At 38.8% G+C, this 20,141-nt stretch overlaps 1 protein-coding gene across 2 annotated transcripts in view; it reads left to right on the forward strand.

Annotated features, from left to right (window-relative positions):
* Positions 1-5,556, forward strand: part of TAB3 (TGF-beta activated kinase 1 (MAP3K7) binding protein 3) — a 47,386-nt gene extending 41,830 nt beyond the window's left edge. For both annotated transcript variants that reach the window (XM_068917060.1, XM_068917061.1), the window contains one exon: positions 957-5,556. In XM_068917060.1, coding sequence (XP_068773161.1) covers positions 957-1,105 — 149 coding nt within the window. In that variant the 3' untranslated portion in view covers positions 1,106-5,556. The remainder of the gene's footprint in view (positions 1-956) is intronic.
* The last annotated feature ends 14,585 nt before the right edge of the window (positions 5,557-20,141 follow it).

The raw sequence follows: 20,141 nt of genomic DNA on the forward strand, positions 1-20,141 counted from the left end.
TGATACTTAATAAAATAATGTGTGCACTTTGAATTACAAATTGCAATCCTTTTTTACAATGCAAATTCTCTTTAAGTAAGCTATATTTTACAGATGTTTGTTTAGCAGATGCGTATCTTTACCTTACCTTCTAGGTATGTGTTCTAATATTGTTTGGAATCTTAAAGTTTTTTAAAATGTCATAACTACTTTCACATCTTAGGAGTATTTCCACTTTTAGTAGACAGACTGAGGTCTGGAAGTGGTGGTAGCAGACATCAAAAAAACAGGTTTTCCCATAGGTTAATACCTAACGTATGATTACACACATACTGATTTTATGAATGAAAACAAGCTTAAGAGTACTGCTCCATCCCTCCTTCCCCCTGCCAAAGCCCCGAGGAAGTAAAAACAATCTTCTTGTTTTGAAACAAGCCTACCATTTTATTTTTATATTGTATTCTCTTCCACCTGGATAAATGCTAGAAAAGGATGTGGAGAACTGTTGTCTGTCAAACTGTTTGAAGGAACTAATTTAGAAAAAGCCTTTCACTTTGGATAGTGTGGAGTTTAAGATTTGATAAGAGAAACTGCTGTACTTAAACCTATGAACAGTCATCCCTTACCAGGGTGGTGCTGGAGTGCTAGTGACAAACTTTTCATTATATTTTAAACTTATTAAACCTTTAGCAGTATTAGTGACCTTGTAGTAATGACTGCTCTTAATTTCTGTTTTTAATCTAGCGTGATTATGTGACTTCTGTAGAAGTGAAATACTTCAAAGTTTTCTCCTAAAGAATTTCTAATCTAGTTTGTAAAATCTGAATATTTCGTTACCTACATAGAAAGGTTTCCAGATTCATTTTATCACTGAATGTTTAATGAGGCTGACAGTCCAGTCATACCTTACATATGATCCTTCTCTGTAAAATAAGAACAAGTATTTTTCTTTTTCTTTTTTTTTTTTTTTCCTTTAGAGCATCAGAACAGCTCCAAACAGACTCCACGGACTCAGCCAAGAGATGAAGACTTTGAAGGGGCTCCATGGAATTGTGATAGTTGCACCTTTCTAAATCATCCAGCACTAAATCGCTGTGAGCAGTGTGAAATGCCACGGTACACCTGAAAACGAATAAGGGGATGCATTGGGTTTAAAATAGGCTTTCAAGCCAACAGGTGTGAGAGAAGGAAATATGGGGAACCTTTCAGTCCATCTGCCCAGCCCTTGCCAATCAACAATCTTCATATTGCAAGGGATGGGGGAAATGTGTTAAGATGTTTCTGCTTGTGCCACACTAAAAACAAATAAATTAAGGATGAAATATTTTCTTATCCCATTGCAGTGAGCAAAGCAGAAAAGGATACCTGAAAATGTAAAAGGATTAATTTCTGGAAGAATGTATACAGGAAGGCAGATAAGTACTGGTATCTAGTCCTGTGGTTATAGATACTGCTTAGTGGCTCTAAAAAAAAAATTTTTTTTTTTGAATTATAGAACTCCTAGTAATGGTGTGAAATATTACAATTATCCAGAAAAAACCTGAAGAGCCAGAGTTGACTTACCTGGCCACAGCTAGCTGGAAAACAAAGGCTCCCTGTGCTTCTAGATTGTAAGCTACTGAAAAAGAAGACAGGTAAATGCAACCGTAAATTTTGTAACGTATAGAAAACAGGAGAAGGGTATTTGTAATTGCTGCTTTTTTTCAGGGTAAATTATGTCTACAAAAAAGTTGCTGTTTGAAATAGTGACCTAAGGTGACTAAATGAGATACTGTATGAGTGTCAGAGAGTATAACCAGAGGCGATTTTTACAATCCCTTTTGCTTGTACAGTGCTCACCTGACTGTATCAACACTGGTAATAAACTAAGAATGAATTCTACCATATTGTGGATGAAAATGCTGCTGCATGCTTTCATTAGGCCATTGTGTTTTAAAGCTAAAAGTATACAGCTTTTATATACAACAATCTTCTAAGACTGTGCTCTGTAGCAGTACAGTGAACATATGCCAAACGCAGACTACTCCAAATTCAGTTTGAAAGACTTGAACTCAGCCATGGTTATGTATGAGAAGTGTTTGAACTCTGTTCCTTAGGCCTTTTCAGCTTCCAATTTGTGAAGAATTCATGATGTTTACAGCACAGAAGGTACTTTGTGCCCCAGTCCCAAGTTAGCTGAAAAATAATTAATCAATTAGCTCTTCAGTAAAGATTTATTTGCACACTGTTAAAAAATGAGCCTGTATAAAAGAGCAGAGGGCAGATCTTGAAAAATTACACACTGCATTCTTTTTATTTTGGTCAGGAAATATTTGCTGTAGATTGAAGAACACAAAAGACTTGTGTCAACTGAAAATCATACTGGTACTTTTACGTCTATGATATACTGTATTATAAAGGTGATATTCAGTTTGTTTGAATGCTTCAGGTTGCTGTAATAAAGCACTCATTATTTGTGAAATCAAATTTGGGTTTGGGCAGCTGAATGATTATGTTATAAAACTGTGTGACTGAGTAGGATGTTCTTGCGTACTAGTCTGCAGTACAGTGCATTTGAATTTTTATGCTATGACTTTGTCCAGGTCCAGAGACACAACCAAGCCGATCCACTGAGTTATGGTAATTGACTTTGCAATTGTGAGGCAAAACGTGCTAGCTAAACCTCACCAGACAAGATTTAAACGTTGTAAATTGCTCTCAGCTCATGGCAGCCGCATCCATATGGTCAATTACCACAATTCACTTGACGTGTGATGACATATGAAGCTGTGGTAGGACAATCATGTTTCTAAATCCTTATTTAAAATCAAGCAGCGTTTGTAAGGGGTGGGTGGAGGAAAACTTATCTTGACTGTATTGCCAGTCTGGTGTCTTCTGTTCCTGCAGTTTATAAAGGTAGAAGTTTAGAGGAGAGAGGGGGGGGGGGGGAAAGAAGTGATCTTAGATGAGGAACTGATATTGTATCTGGCATTTTTTTCAATATGTTCTTGCACTAAGTGAAATTTCACCATAATTTGAAATAACCTAATTGATCTCCAGGAGTCAGTGAGCATCACTGATGAGCAAAACAAAGTCAAAGGCATCAGAGCCAATTTTCCTTGCTTCCTAATGATTTATGGTATTATAAAAGGAGCTCATCGTATGTGCAAGGGGGAAAAAAAACACCGTCCAAGTGAAGTTAGAAGACAAAAATTAATTTTGCTCGTGTAAGTGGACAATCTAACAAATCTGCACCAACTAGAAAACAGATGAGCAGAAACGCTGTATTTAGGATGAGCAGTACCGTTGCTGTTATCACCTGTATCATGAATACTTGATGCAATACCAGTAACTTCATGTCTTTTCTGTGGTGATGCCTTTGCCTTTGTATTATTTCAGTTTTCTATTCATTTGTACTTCTGTTGAATTTTTAGCAGCTTTAATTTTTGCTGGAATTACAAAAAAATAGCAAGTAAAATGACAGTCAGCAAATGGGAGTAGGTGATTCCTGTCAATAGAGTTGTCATATTCAGACAGGATAGATGCTGCTTTGGAAAACAAATTCATGCAGTCCAACAATTCTGTGAACTGTAATAATCATAAATGCATGGTTTCAGGTTTTATGGAGACCTATTAGTCTTAGTCATAGCTTTCACCAGTCAGAGGAAGACCAAAATGGCTGCCTGAGAGCAAGATACTTTTGGAAGACTAAGTGAGTGCCATTAGATTGCAGATGGTTTCCATCGTACCAATAATTTTAATTAAGCTTTTTGATTACTCTCATTTGTTGCTTGTATAGAAAAAAAAAACCCTTCTGTTGTATTCCTTTACTTGTAAATGCCCATATTCAGACATTAATAGTAAAAACTTTACATGGTGCTTGAATATGTTTGTTTGTTAGAATGTAAATTGTATTTTGAATATTGGATGATCCATTTCCTTTTGAAAGCAAGTGATGCCTTTCACACCCCAACTGAATTTTAGGTTATGCCAAAAAGGTTGGTTTGTGTAATGTTTATTGAACGCATATAAAACCCTAATGCCAACTGGCCTTTAAAATGCACTGTATTGTATAAAACGTGTGTGTGTGTGTGATCGTTGGGATGCTGATGCCATTGTGTTGAGTTAATGCACTACTTGTGTTTTCTTTTTCTCCCTAATGACTGAGCTTTCCCTCAACCATGCTACTAGGTTGGTAGAGTTCACAATTGACTTGGACATTCAGATATTCAAAATGATTTCACTGTTAACTGAAATTAATTTTATAAAGCTTATTTTATATTTACTGTGCTATTAAGATGAATTCCCTTTAATTATAGATTACTACTGTAGTTCTTTAAAAGTTTAGAGTGGGGCTTGTGGAAAATGATTCAGAGTATAGTAAACCAAAACAAATCTTGAACTTTGGATCTACTTTTAATTTGATGTAACTATTAGTCTTGTCTGGGTGAGGAGGAAAGGGGTGGGAAGTCAAGCAAAAGGAAATACTTTGTAAAATGTAGTCTTAGATCAGATTGAATTGTGTATCTGTGCGTCTGTGGTATGTGTGTGTTTTCCCTTGAAAAATGGGAGGTGTGGTGAAAAGGTGTAATAATTCTTAAAAGAGCTGGTCTCGGTAGTTTCTGATTATGATATGCTACTAAGTCACGTTTTTTTTTTTTTTTTTAAAAAAACTTTCAGTTATTTATCTGTCCCGGTGATACATCTCTCATTTAAATTTCTACAACATTTTTAATATTGATTGTAACCCTCCCCCGCCTTGAAACTGAAATAAAAATACTTTGAGTTAAAATGGGGACAAACCAAAATGAAAACAATAAAGAATGTTTTTTAAAAGAATGTGAGAATATTAAGTATGTTAAAAACAAGCTTGTCATCAGGGTGATATTTTATATTTTAAAATTCAGTGGTATACCCTAGAATGTGAAAATGACTTTCCTGACAAAAAGTGGACAGTTGGACATAGACAATTCATCAGCTCCTTTGGTACCACAACTTATGTGCTCTATGCTGCAGTGACTCTCCATCCCAGCAAGAAAGAAGACATGCACAAATAACACATCTCATAGTCAGTACTTTCTCTATGTGCTGCTGCATCTGTTTTGTTACAAAATGTCAACATTATTTGAAGTTGACCATGACCGAGTTTTGCCATATTTCTTCAGTTGGGGCTTTTTGTTGCTGTTTATGTCCATAAATATTAATGCCAATATTTTTCTTGTTTCTGAATAATCAGAAGTCAATGGAGTTAATGCAATATTATAATCTTGGATTTTCAGTACTTTTGAAACAGATTTTTTAAAAAACTGTGTTCTTGAGATTTATTTATTTATGGTGGCACCAGTGTATCTAATCCATATTTCCTGCTGTGTGAAACCCTGTTAATTTTTTTCATTAAAACAACAAGACACAATCTTGTTTAATCCTGTATATATGGTGTCTACATTCTAGATTTGTGTATGCTGTGAATGAACTTATCACTAAAAATGAAATTGTACAAAGGCATTCAGAGGCTGTGCATGCATGGTACCTCCAGAAAGTGCATACTCCGAGTTGCAGATTCCTGCAAAAATAAATTAATAAACTAAGCAAACATCACATCCTGCATTTGTTCTTGTATGTAGTAGGAGACCTTTTTTTAAAATAGTAGCCTTTTTTCTTTGATAATCAGATTGTTTCTAGTCTTTCACTTGGATCTGTAACTATAGCAAACGTGTGTCAGGCTTTTTGGGAGTTTTCTTTATGCTAGTCAATACAATTGTCATTAGCCAATCAATGAATATTGAACTGGGGTCCAAATCCTGTTTTTGTCAATGTGAACTGCTTGGAGGAGCAGGAGTCCTATTTAGATCGTGGATATTCTGTGTAGCATCTGGTGTAGAAACAGGACATAGGATGTCTATTGTGTGAAGCAGAGTTCATCACTTTTTCCCCCTATTTTTGAATGGAAAGCTCTTATTAAATGAATGTCTTTATACCTTAGAGCAGATGATCACCTTTTTGTTCTCACTTGCAAGCCTGCAGGCTTTCCTGCTTATCCTAGATAGTACTGAGCATCTGGATTTTGAAAGTAACATCCTATGCTATTACTCCTAACAAAAAGGCACTGCTTTGGGAAAGGATGGAGAATTTGAAATGCATAAATCAGTATGCAGACTGTATTCCATTATCCCATTTGTATCAGTTTACCGTACAGCTACAGAGGTTTCAAGTTTGTAGCTTGTAACAGCTGTATTTTGTTCACATGCTATTTCAGTCACTAAACAGATTCTGCTCTAACAAACCAATGCAATTTTGTTTTCAAACTTTTTGTCAGCAAGCATATAGGATTTAATTTTGCATGCCTTTTGCTAAATTGAATCAATTTCTATAAAAATTTCAGGGTATGTTTGCATTCTAATCAAACTTTGTTTTTTTTTTTTACTTTGGAAAATACTGCAATTCAAATATTTAAAATTGTTCTGTTTAAACATTTTTAAATATTTCAAAATGTTAAGCATCTTTGAATATACTAATGGAGAACATGCAATGCCAAAAGATACTAAATACAACATCTGACAGTAGCCACTGCTTTCCCCCTCTCCCCTCTCCTTTTTTTTCCCCTCTCTGAAGCTCTGAGGAAGTCTTTTCATAAGAGTTGCTTGGTTTTGATAGGACTGTGCCATGTCTCAAAGCTGAGAAGTTTGGAGAGGTGATTTGTCTTGATCTGGTAAGTATTCTAGAAATTAAGTTTCTGTTCTTCTAGTTTTTCCAGATGATGTACAGGGTTAGGTAAGTATTGCATTTTCTTTAATTGCACTCTCTCTGAGTATAAATACACATTTAGGAAGGAGTTGATTTGGATAATTAATTTCATCTAATAGTTGAAAATCATTGCATGTTAAATAAGTTAGCTAAACTTCTGTAGAGACTATGCAAAGTTGTTGGAGAAGGGGCAATGTTAATTTTTAGATTGCAGGCTTATGATTGTGCCATGTTCTAGTTTTGACAGCAAAAATTGGGTCAGACCAGCCAAAGCCTCCCATAGGAGTGACAGTGCTTTATTTTACCAAATATTCCATCTTTCAAGAAAGCAGTAGTCTTTTATTAAAATTACCTGCAGAGTGGAATTTTGAGGATGTATTTCCTCTCATTTTCTTTCCAGTTAGTCAAGGCCTTACAACATTCTAGGTATTTGCTGATTTCACAAATTTGGTTCTGCAGATTTTGATAGGTTAATTTTTTCTTCTTTATTCCCATGCCGTTAAGACCTTTTTGAAGTTGAGCCAAACCTAACAAGGGAGTATTTAAAAACAAAAACAAATTACTACTTTAAAAACAATCCCCCCATGAATGAAACACATGCAACACAGGTACTATCTGACTGATGGGAAGCTTCATTATTTTGGAAATGTTTTAGGAAAAAAGTTCTTCTGGAAGAGATGCAGTAGTCTAGAAAAAAAGATTTTGCTAGCTAAGCGAGGTTATCGTAAGTCTAAAAGGCATATTCTGTTTCCAAACTTAAATTGCTTATCAATATTTTGCATAACAATTGGTACCAAGTTCTGGCATTAGTTACCAGAAGACCGGAAGTAGCACTGTGCCTGAAACTGCTAGTGGCTGACTTCTCAGCTGAAACGAGGTGCGTGGCATCTTTGGAAATATATGTGTATGAGTGCCAAACAGCTATATGCTGTTGGCATATATATGATGCCAACATATATATGATATGTTGACAGCTATATGATAGGATCTATCCTGAAAAATAATCCTCATTGCTGAAATGTTATTTTGAGAAGTTATTCCCTCAGGAATAACGGCTGATGGAATTTCTATCCCAGTGCAACAGCAGCTTTTCACATAAATCTGTGGTGCAGTGTTGCATCTCCTGTCCCCTCTGCTCCTCCCCACCTCCTGCCTCCTAAAGCCTTTCGGAAAGGGGAGAATGGGTTAGCTGTACCAATGGGGGGTTTTTTTGTTTGTTTTTTGCTAGTTAATTCCCAGGTTTGGAACAAAAAAATTTCTTTTACTTTCTTTATTTTTTTCTTCTTTCTCTAGTGGGACTGAGGTATAAAACCCTATCACTTGAGGTTCTTTACAGTGAGTTTTGGGTTTGTTTGTTTGTTTTTTTTTTTCTTTGGTGGTTCTTTTTTAAAATCGTAGTAAGGAATACTCCTATTCTAGTTAGAGGTTCATTGACCATTCAAATCTGAACTAAGTATTTTCAATATTTAGAATGGTGAAGCAATAGTTACTTTTCCTTCTCTTTCTTTTTGATCCACCTGGAGTAGTAACAATGCTGAGGATTCCTGTGGTACTGCAGATCACCACCCTCAGCAGACTTTGTGTCCTGGTGTGTTCTTGAAATACACCCTCCCCTCCTAGGAATCCTATGGAATTGACCTATTATATTGGTACTGTCTCCGCCATTACATGGGATGTGATCCAGCTGGGATGAGGGATAGAAAAAAAGAGAAAGCTATCTTTCAAGGGTTGTTTTCCTGTAGTGTTTTGTTTTTTGTTTTGTTTTGTTTTTCTGATGCAATTTCCCAGTAACAGAATCATTCCCATCACAAACTAATAACTATGCCTTGTCCATTGGCAGCAGAGACTTTGCAAGATGCTGTATGCAAGAGGGTTGAAGCTAAGCACATCTTGATGGATGTGCTAGAGTACACGTGTATTTTGTTCCTCACTTCAGCATAACTCTCTTAAATCTGAGCCCAGTGCCTCAGCTCTCTCTTTAAAAACCTGCTACCATAGGATTTTTCTTACATGCTTAGCAGAAACCCTTGGGTGTTGTATGTTATAACTGGCTTTACAGGGAAACTACAGCAAAAGAGATGTGGGTCAAAGAAAAGGGTTGAGAGATTCCTTCATCCTTTGACAAGACTTAATTGTCAGAGAGGCTAGGTCTCACTATTGGGTTATGGAAAATTAGTTTATATTAGGACCAAAACCTTATATCTTCAATACTTGTAGAAGATTAGTGTGGAAGGAATACCATGTCTCCAGCAAGGAGACTAAGAAGTCTCTGCATGAAGCTGTAAAATGTAAGTGTATAAAAGTTCTTCAGCCTTGAGAAAATAAGGAGTTTTGTCCTGTGTATTTAAAGTATGAATTTCATTGGCTATGTTGATTTCTGCCGTTCATGGAAAGCACTTGTTTAGCCAGGAGCAAAAAAATGAGTCTGAATAAAGCTGCATCTACAAAATCTTAAATAAATTGTTCTTGCTTCATATTTGTAAATGTGCTTAGAGCTCAGAGCAGGCTCCTAGCCAATAAGGTCATTTATACTGTTACTGAAACCTTGCAACTGATCCCACAGTAATGTGAAAAGTACTTAACTAGAAGCTTAGAGAAACGGGGAAGGAAAGCCACCAAATCAGATAAGTGGAACTTTATTTATTAAAGTCTAAGCTTAGAAAACCCTTTAGTTTACAAAAATAGATGAATTCCAAGGACTTTTTTTTTTTTTTTTTTTTGAACCAGGTTAGGGCTGGATATTTCCAGGAAATTCAACTGTCTCCTTTATCACGTATGATTTTTTCAGGGAAAAGTTGGGCTTTTTGGGCTGGTTTAAGAACATATTGCCGTCTCTTTTACCCCAGGATAGATATAGGTAGTGTTATCTGGTAGACTAAACAGGGACTTGAAGCATGTAAATCAAATTTTTTTTTTTTCTTTCTTTCAAATTCTCTACTTTTCCAGTGTTTTGAGAACTCATGATTTGAATATTGTGTCACTGAAGCTGATGGAAACCACTATCCACCATGGCGGCAAGATCAAACCTGTGATGAATGTCTCTAAAGCTTGTGGAGAGATACAGCAAGTTACTCTGATAAGTTGCTCTCAAGGATGTGACAAGAGAAAAAAAGGAAAGAGCAGGGAAAACCAATGCCTCTTTCACCTTGCTAACTAGTCAGACTGCATTCCTCAATAGTAGTAAGGGCTACCAATAAATCTGATTTTCTACCCAGTGGAGGTACTCTACCAGCCGTCCAAGTTGGACCAACCTAAAATTACCTGCCTAGAGATAAACAGGATAAATAGTTGTGTTCACAATTTCTCAATGATTTTGTAGCGCCTATGGCATACCCTTGACACTGTAATCTTCCTTCCTAGCCTCAGGACTATCTTAAGTGGGAAATGGAAAGGAAAATGGCCCGTTTGAGCCTTTCCTTGTTGTAGGCCTGGCTGGGCTTGTTTTCTTTGCAAGAGGCAATGCATTTAGAGCATGAATGAATCCTGCTTTTGTCATTATCAGTTATTTGGGATAGTTGGTATTCAGCACAAAATACCCTAGAGAGGATCTGTTTGGGTTGGAGGCAAAATCAAACAGACCTTGCAGGGGGCACCTAAGGAAGGCAGGAAGTGGAAGGGCCAACATTTGACTGCTGTAGAAGGCCGATTTTAAACTGTACAAAGGTTTGTTACGAGGCTATATTTTTCCCTCGTGTAAGTGCTAAAGGAGCATTTTTTATAAAGCTTTGATGGTGGTGCCTGATTGGAAATTTGTCATATATATTTAGTAAATCTATAAAGTTGAAAGAAAATTGGGGGGGGGGGGGGAGGGATGCCAAGGGTATTAAGTAGAAGGATCAATTCTGGAGAAAGTTACTCATGAAGTTCCTCAAGGAATGATCAGGAGCATGTTCTTGTCTTAAAGTATTTTTGTGCTTGACCTTGCCTGAAGAAGTAAGTGTATGCTAATGACAGGACATTCTGTCAATGCAGTGGAGTAAGATATCGTTTGGGAGGAAGCAGATACCCATGAAGACATACAATGTTTGTATTATTCAGTGTTATCCTATTTCCAAGTATATGATCTGTACCGAAGGGCAGAAATGCACATTATTTTTTAAGTGGGATGTTTATCAAATGGAGATGACTGAGGAGAAGGATCTAAGATGGTTATTGATCTGCCTGACTGGAAGCCCATTCATCTAGAAATGCGATGCTGCCATGAAAAAGATCACCTAGGGTAGGTTTCAGTCATAGTTTTTTTCAGGAGAGACAGAGCCTGTCATTATGATAAAGCAACGCTGAGTTATTTAGAATGCTTGTGCAGTTATCTGTTAAACAGAAAAGAGAAAAATCAAACTGAAAGCAGTGCAACGGTGATAAATGAATGGGCTAAAAGAAAGACACCAGGGAGGAAGGACAAAAGGGTAAAAAATGGCCTCTCTGTACCTTTCATATAGCATTGTTTTCTGCACAGAAGGTGCTCTCAGTTGTGGTGCGGTGTGGACACACGCCTAAGCAGGCTTGCATTCAGCCTGGAGCTTTTTGCATTGGTTTCTGAATTACCTTGCAGATCTAATTTATAAGGTGCCAGTATTGCTCTGGAGGTGCACTTTCTAGCTTCACACACTGCCACTCTCCTCAGTTGATAATTAAAATTAATTTCTGGGTAAGAGCCGCCTTGACTTGCCTTGTGCAATCCTGACAGCAGGGTGTGGTAAACTCTTCACATAAACTATTGGTTTAACAAAGCCAGGATACATGGGCCACAGAAAAATCCTGGAAAATGTGTTTATGCAGTCCAGTGTCTGCATATAATGGTTTATTTCTGATGCTTCGTGAATCCCTGCACTGGGAAGCCAAGCACATATGGCACAAGTAGAATGCTTTTGACATGTACAGCTGCAGACTCATAACTGACAGAAGGTAAGAGATCTCTGCCTTGTGATTATTTCTAAGTTAACTGCTACAGGAGTGTTTTGTGCAGCTGTCTGTTGCAAAGTGACTGCCTGCTGTCACATCTCAGCCATGATATACAGCATATTGACTGGCAGAAGAGAAATCATCCTCACTCCGCTCTAGCATCGTTTCGTGTGCACCAGCTTGTAAAACACAGCATAGTGGCAAGAACTGTAGCTACTAAGTGTGCAAAACCAGCATTTAACTCCCCCCCCCCCAAAAAAAAAACAAAAAAAACTGCAGGGCAAAACTCCTTGTAAACTAAATCTTTGTGAGCAATGACTGCCTAGATGTAGTGACTGATGCAGCAGAAGGCAAGACAAGCACAGTTCAGTCTGCTCCAGGGTCCCCCATGAGCGTTCAGCTGACCTGGGTAGAATCAACTCATGGTTCCATCAATTTTAATGAAGGCTTGCCTGGTTTATTCACACAAGTGCAACAGAAAGCTGCAACTTCTAGTGACAATGTTATGGGCAGTGATTAAGCCTACAAGCTAAAGCACTGTGATCTGAAACTAAAGGCCACTTAAGGTCATCGCTTAAGGTAGCGTGAAGCATTTGTTTGGCTGCTCTCTGTTAATTTGAAAAGTTAACTACAGCAGCTTCTGTCTGCCAGATCTACAGCTGCGCATCTCAAGCATTAGCACGAAAAAAGGTGGTGAAACTAAGTTTTAGATGACGCTTCAAAGATGAGTAAGACATAGCAGGCACAGCAGCTGTTCTTATTGCATTTGCATCTTTTGTTATCTGCCACACTGTTACCCTGAATTAAGGCACAGAGGATCTCCCTGTTCCACAGTGGCCCTTTTCTGGGGCCGTGCACAGGGCTGGGGGTAACCTCAAAACCAAAAAAAATCAGAAGTAAAGATACAAACTGTTCTTACAAGAAGACTGTAAGCCAGAGTTGGCACTGGATTGCAAAACTCACACAGTTGGCCCTTGGCTCCCATGGAAGCACTAAGAATTTCTGCGCTCTTGTGTATGTCTGTGGCCAGATGTGTATATAGGACTTTTTCTAGGGATAGGTTTCCTCTTGTGAGTTTTCCGTAGCTTTCTGTTGCAAGTTTTCAGCTTTTCAGAAATAATAATATAATGCAATTTTGGAAATGCCATCATCCAGATATAAACACTGTCTAAAATGTAAAAGTCTATTGCGTGAGTATTTGTGTACTGTATTTTTGAATACAATCATTTTAAAAGCTGAGCTTTCTTCAGAAGGATGAGCATATCTTGGTAAGATGCAGAACAGTAACATTCTCTCCAAAGCACTAAAATTAAATATTGTGCAAAGGGGTCCGTTAAAAGCTGTACCCATGGCATGTCTCTCCTGATCCTTTAGTAGGTCTCTGTCCTAGTACCCAGCAATGAGAGTCCCTGTAGATGTGCTTGCCCCAGACCCAGGGAAGGAATTGCCTTAGAGTGGTCTTGGTGCTGCTTTCGGGGAAGGGAAAAAGCATTTGCTGGTGCACAGGTTTGTGCCACTGGATACTGAAGCAAACATGCAGCTACTGTAGCAGACAGCAAAATATTTGATAAGATGCTCTTTGTTTAGGTGAAACACAGATGTCCACTTATTTATGGTAAATCAGATTTTAATTTTTAATGAAAAGAAAAATAGAATACTGTACAAAATGTGAACGTCAGCTGAGCGCTAAATTAACAGCAGGGGAAATATTCAAATCCGTGGTAGTTTCAGAACATTAACTACCAAGAAAAAAAACAACAACAAATATTGCTAATGCTACTTCTAGAATAAGATGCTTTTCATAAAGATGATAACTTGTAATAGCCGCAACTGCATCCTCCGACTTGGTTCTTATTTGATTCTCTCCGTATCCTGAAGCTACAAGGAAACTTGTGCTTTCAGCCTTCACAGGGCCCAGTACAGAATTATAGCCCGGTTTAGGTACTTTAACTCGGTAAGATTCTGTGAGGAATCATTTCTAAAGGTACATACCAATTCCAGTATTACTTCTACATTATGTTTGACATAGCTTGTCTGTGTTTCTGTAAAATTCAGCTAAAGACAGCTGGTTCTAGTCTACAGGCATTTTGTTTTTGTTTTTAACCAAACTCTTACAAAGTAATTTCTAAACTCCCTGTCACTTACCATCATAAAAATGAGGGCTGAAAACTTTACTCAGCACAGTCACTGTTTTACTGCTTGTGGTTTTGGTTATTGCTTCTGATTTCTTTATGCCTTCTCTCCCACTCGCGAACAAAAATCGGGAAATATCAGAGGCTATTCACAGAGCTTTACTCAGAAAAACACGACTGATTTGATACTAGTTAACACTAATCATATAAACGAAGACTTCGAAATCTGGTGGCCAGGGTAGATACAGAGAGGTAGGTAATCATGCCCATCTTCTGTGAATTGCTCAAATGTTAGTAAATTTGCATGTTATATTATTGACATGCTTTTTTTTTTTTTTTTAGCAGATAGTGGAAATTTTGGGGGGATAACTGAATAAAATGCATCTATTCTGAAGCTTTTTCCATAATGCTTGAAACTTCAAAATGGATAAAAATGTGTAGCTTATATATTATGCTTACAAAAATGGGCAGGGAGGAAAGACTACAAAAAACAAGAAGGAAATTTTCCATCATTTTCAGCAAAAGTACAGCAATGCTTGTGGTGATGACCTTTTTCATTCTTCACTCTTTCTTTGCCATGACAGTCATTTGTTTACAGCCATATTCTCTGCTAATATGTTAAAATAAGTTGAGAAAGTTCCATATGTGTTTCTCCCATGACTTATCCCCACTTTTCTGATGCCGGGGTCATAGTGTTACTCTAGTAAAGCATGGTCCGTGGAACTAATGCAGTCATCTGGATTTTAAAATTGAAAAAAAAAATGTAGAAATTTTATTTTATTTTTATTTATTTTATTTTATTATATATATTTTATTTGCCTTTTATTTTACTTTATTTTTCCACTGGAGTCACCTATTGTAAAAATAATTACACTTCTCAGCTTTCTCTGGGCAGCTTTTTCAGACCAGGAACAAAGCGTGAGTAATTCTTAAGTTACAAAATATCAGAAAACTATCTTATCAGTTTTACTTATAAGACAAATGACTGATTCAAACCCAGATTTCAGGAAGGATGGTTTGTTAAGAATTCTAAGATAATTAAAGCAAATCTATTCACTGTTCCTGTGTAAATTTATCTACTTTTATGCAATTTCAATCATGCCACTCCAACAGCAGAGGTGTACTAAGCCAAGCAGCTCACTCCAGCAACAAGGAGTGATCTCTCATGAAAGCCTGGGCAGCAAGCTGCGTGACATTCACCTGCCACAGCCTCCGCTGGTCTCTTCTCAGGCTTTGTGGATCCTAATGGTTTGATCTTTACACATTTTTACTCTGACTGCTTTAACAATGTAATTGCTTTTATCTAACATCAGCCTTGCTCTCGCTGCTCCTTTCTAATCTTTCTTTTCCTCCTTCCATTCCTTACTCTCTGCTGATCCATGGGATGTGCATGTGTGCTGAAAGGCTCTGCAGAACAATAGTGACCTTAAACGCTACCAAGTGCTTTGCTGAGCTAAGACTTTGAGTTATGCGAGTAGCAATATTTTGAAAGGTGAGAACATTTAATGGAATATTTCCATTCTATGAAGGCACCATCCTGGGAGTGTTTGCGCATCCTGGGGAGTGTGTCAACTGAGTAACTCATGGGCTCTATCCTTCTACTCTCTTGAGCAGTCCCCCCTCCCTGGGACTCTGTGCCAGCGACTGCGAGCCGTGGAGCTCTCACGCTGCCTTGTCTTTTCATTCTTTGGAGCTTAAGGTAGTATGTCTGCACTCTCCCATTGTGCACCTACAAAGCTATAACAAGAGGTGGTCCTTGCTTCGTCCTTATTCACATATATGTGTCCAGCTGATGTCATTTTTTCTTTCGTTTGAGTTGATAAAGCAGTGAGCTAGATCTATACATTGTGTAGAAGCATTCACAGTGTCAAAATTAATCAGTATATTATAGATGCAATCATAAACAGCTGTTTAGGTGCACAGTCTTTGTAAAATCTGTGTGTTCACATGCTGTGCCTCTTTACTACAGGTTACTTATAGGAGAGGGAGAGAGGGAAAGACAAGGAAAGAATCATGACAAACTGAGTAGCCCACCTGATAAAAGCTACGATATTTTTCAACAATTTGCCTTTCACCTTGTCCAAATGCTATTGATAGCTTTGTTCTTGCTGGTGCTCATAGGAGCAGTTAAATGCAATTACATGGTAAACTGAAAGCAGCATGGATTTCAGTATCTCCCTTTGCCTTCTGCTAAACCTCATGAGAGTCTGAGATAATAAATGAAAAATAGTACAACCTTGCAGTTGTTGCTTTACCATTCTGCTCAGCAGCTGCTGGCTGTGCTAGCCATTCATTTCCCTCTAAACATCCCACAACTCTTCTTTCAGCCTGTGATTCTCCTCATTCAGCTGCTGAGTAACTTCTCTTAGTCTCCTGGATTCACCTCTTGAAAAAATCTCTTTGTGCAGGGCTGGTTCATAAGTCTCTAGTGGAAGGTATCTCTCGATCAACCTGTTGATCTTTATTTGAAGGGGGGGGGGGGAAAGCCATATTAGTTTGTGCACCTAAGGCAGATATGCTTAGCATGGGATACTATATTTAAAAAGGGGGTGTAATATGTGTAAGGAAGGATAAATGATGAAGTAATACATAAAAAAAAAAAAAAAAAGAGAGAAAGAGAGAGAAAGAGAGAGAGACAAAGATAGGGGAAGGAAGAGCTATCTTTTAACTTTGTTCTAAAGTAGGATCCATCTCTTTTTTGGGTGTTACTTTTAACAGAGGGCCAATTTAACCACATTTCAGTGTAATTCTTGGTACAAGATTGTGGCTCAGGTTATATGGTAAGAGGCTTGTCTCCACGTACAGGAAGGAGCACCGAGATGCACAGGCAGTTAGGGGGACCCCAATCACCCGGTCAGACCCAGCCCCTGCCCGTGCTGTCCCAGGAGGGTGATCAGCCCCTGGACTGGAGGAACATCTGTCACCACAGGTCCCTGGAAAGGTTCCCGGGGCTCCGCACAGATCGAGGGGGCACCACCTACAGGGAGATGGGGCACGTGAGGGGGCGTAGGGGAGAGCGATTTGGGACTGCACAAGACTTATTATGGGATGTTTAGGGGAGGTGGGGAAAGTGAAGGATCAAGGTGGTTTGGGGAGGAGCAAGCGTGGGAGAACAGAGGGATAAAAGGAGCTGGCTGTGTGTAAACAGGGGCTGGTCAATGCACTTGTCTGGCCATGCCTTGTGCCTGATGAGCACAACCTGTCCTGTCGTCTTAGTTACCATTTCTAGCTATCTTCCTGGGTGACGGACTTCCTAGTCTGTGAGTGTGTGTCTGTGTAGGTCTAAGTGCCAGCAACTGGAATTGGACCATGGGTCTTAGGGGCCTGTGAGTCTGAGGTGGAGCAGCTGCAGCAAGTGAGGGTGCATGTGCCAGTGTCTGATTCCTGCTCACCACCTATATATTTGCTAGCAAAGATGGCTTAAAAGGGCAAATAGATGCCAGAAGGTCTGTGAGTTGGCTACTAGAGGGACAGGTGAATGTGATGTGTGTGTGTGTGTGTGTGTGTGTGTGTGTGTCCTTCCCCAAGCCCACTACTGGAGAAACTGCGAGGTCTGGGAGTTCCCTGAGAGGTGTGTGTGAGCATGTGCACGTGTCTGTCTCTCTGTCTATGGGAGGCAACAGCATATGAGAGGACCAAGGGCCAGCTACTGTGTAGACTGAATGTCTAAACCCAGCTGCTGGAGGGAGGTATAGTGTGTGTCTATGTGTGCACATGCATGTGCGCCATGTGTTCATGTGTGTGAGGGGTCTGTACAGGCAGCCGGAGTGGGGCTGGGGGCAGTGGGGGCTTGTATGTCCAGATGGCAGCAATTGGGGAGAGAGAGGGTCCGGGGCCAGCTGCTAGACAGACCAACTGTCTAAGCCTGGCAACTGGAAGTATCCGCTTTGTATAAGTACATATACATTTTCCACTCACTCTCAACCAAAGAGGGGAATGGGATGAGGCTGCTGGTGCTGTTTGTGCGAGTGCTGTGTTTTCGGTCTGTCTCGATCTGTGTGGCCAGCTGTATATACCTATGTGTTGCATATATGTTTGTGTATGTGCCGCTTGGGCATACATGCTCAGCATCGCTACTGGTTGGATGTGGGGGCATGGGGCTGCAGCTCGCCTCTGTCAAGGCAGCTCCTAGCAGCTGGCATTTCGAAGCAAGAGAAATATGTCTTGGAAGTTACTGTAGCTGAGGAGAGCACAGCATATAAAAACAGGAAATAGGCATAATAATAAGAGTGACAACCGAGTAATAGCAGGACATTACGCTAAATATGGCTAAACTGTTTAAATGTACTCTGGCTGTGACACAAATCATCTATTCAGCAAGGAGGGAAATATTTATATTTTCATGACCTATAAAAATTCCCACATGGTGTTGCCTGGCTTTAAAAATGAAAGCAATTTTATTAAAGCAATAAATGAGGAGTTTGTAGACGTTTCCTAAAAGCTTTCAGAGCTGTTCCTTAAAACTGGAAGTGAAAGATAACCACTGTGCGTGAATCTACGCAAGCTGATCCTCTAGTCCCAACAGCCTTAGAAGTAGTATGTGCATTGCTTCTGGGAGAGGCAGGAAAGATGGAAAGACAAGTGAGTTATCTGCCATAGCTCAAGGCTGCAATGAATGACATGTCAAAGGCATGCAAAAGCTGGCATATTTTGGCCTCTATATCCTGTGTGGTTCCTAGATGCCAATTATACAAGGGGTACATCCAACCCAAGAACATACGAACTACTCCAGAGTTGCATTTCCTTCCCTCTGATGTTCTCCACAAAAGTCCACAGCAAGAGTAGGGGGAAAAAAAATCAAAGATAGAAATAGCAATTAGATTTTGTGCTAACGTGCTATTCAGCAAAGTCTCTTGGGTTTCTTCTCTCCCTCCCTCCCTCTCTCCCTCCCTCCCTCTCTCTCTCTCTCTTTTTTTTACTAGGTTGTCTCAATTATATGTATTTCAATAAAATGAACAAAGTTGTGGATGTATGCCACTGCAGAAAAGAAAGAGGAAATGCCTACCAGCAGCATTGCTTCCTACCAATTTGCTGCTGGAGTATTAAAGGTGAACTGTGATCAATAAGGACATGGACTGGATGAATCTCTCATCTTCTCCTTGACACTCATTGCTGCCTAACAATGAAAGCATTCAATTGGCATTATAGCATTTACTACCAAGGAAATGTTACTAATTTCCAGAAATATTTTGTTAACCTTAGTTATATTTTCATTCTTCGTATTACACTTTGATTCAAGTTTAATCCCTTTCCTTTTTTTTTTTTTGTTTGCTTATATCCTCCTTATTTTCTCATGCTATCTGGTAGACAAAACTCTGTGGCTGTTCCAAGTGTTCGTACTGTAGATCAACTTCAGTGCTAACCCTGAGCCTGCAGCAGCTTGACAGTTAAAGACTATTTTTATCTCATGATTTCCTAACATTGCCATCTGTTGAATGAGAGTTTAGATTACCTGCTTCCAAAACATTTCTCTTTTTCATCCCAGGTTTGCCAGTCCTCTTTTGCACAAGGATCTTAGCTGTATAGCTGTTCACTACCTCAGCACTAATTCCATTTCTCATCGAAGTTTGTTCATTACTTACTAAAGAAAAGTGCAAGAAAACATCATCTGAAAGAATGAATAAGTTAACCAATGTTGCATATAACAACAGACTTTTTTGCATCTGCTTTCAATATTTTTTTGCAATAAATTGTATTAAACAGACTTTGCTTTTGCCTCTCTCCATTATATCACCTTGATTTATTTTCTTCCCAATCGGATTGGGTGCAAACTGTCATTGAGTTTATGTTATTATAGTTTAGAGGTTATATTTTTCAGACATAAGCCAAATTAAATGTTCTACCAATAAGTAAAACTGATTTTGGACATATTCTCATACAAAACGGTGGTGAAGATGTAATAAATATCTTCCAGACTCCACAGGATCTATGTTCTAGATCATGTTAACTCATGTATAAGGGCACATTTACATGAAAAAGAGAGGTAAGAGGAGGACCACAGCTATGGACTACTGTAAAAAGTAAATAGTCCATGCACAGGTGCTGCAGAATGACTGTACCAGTTGCAGCTGTTACACGTCTGAGGTTACAGGCCCCATAACTGATCTGGACGTCAGCTAAAGACTGACTGCACTGCTGCTGAAGAAACAAACAGAGCATTAGGATGTGGTAACATCTTCATCTGCTACTGCTACTTTATCTGTCACTTCTGGAACGATCATCTGAGTATACCTTAAACCACAAATGTATGTGATCAGGAAACGAGACATGCCCCAGATCAATGAGAGTCAGGAGACCACAGTTTTGTAGAGGAACATCTATGCTCTTTCTCACAGAGGCAGTAATTGGAAGATTGAGATAAATGACAGAGACGGGTAATATGCGAGGGTTGTTTTGTTTTTCTAT

The sequence above is a fragment of the Struthio camelus genome, chromosome 1 (genome assembly GCF_040807025.1).
Source record: "Struthio camelus isolate bStrCam1 chromosome 1, bStrCam1.hap1, whole genome shotgun sequence".
NCBI classification, from domain to species: Eukaryota; Metazoa; Chordata; class Aves; order Struthioniformes; family Struthionidae; genus Struthio; species Struthio camelus.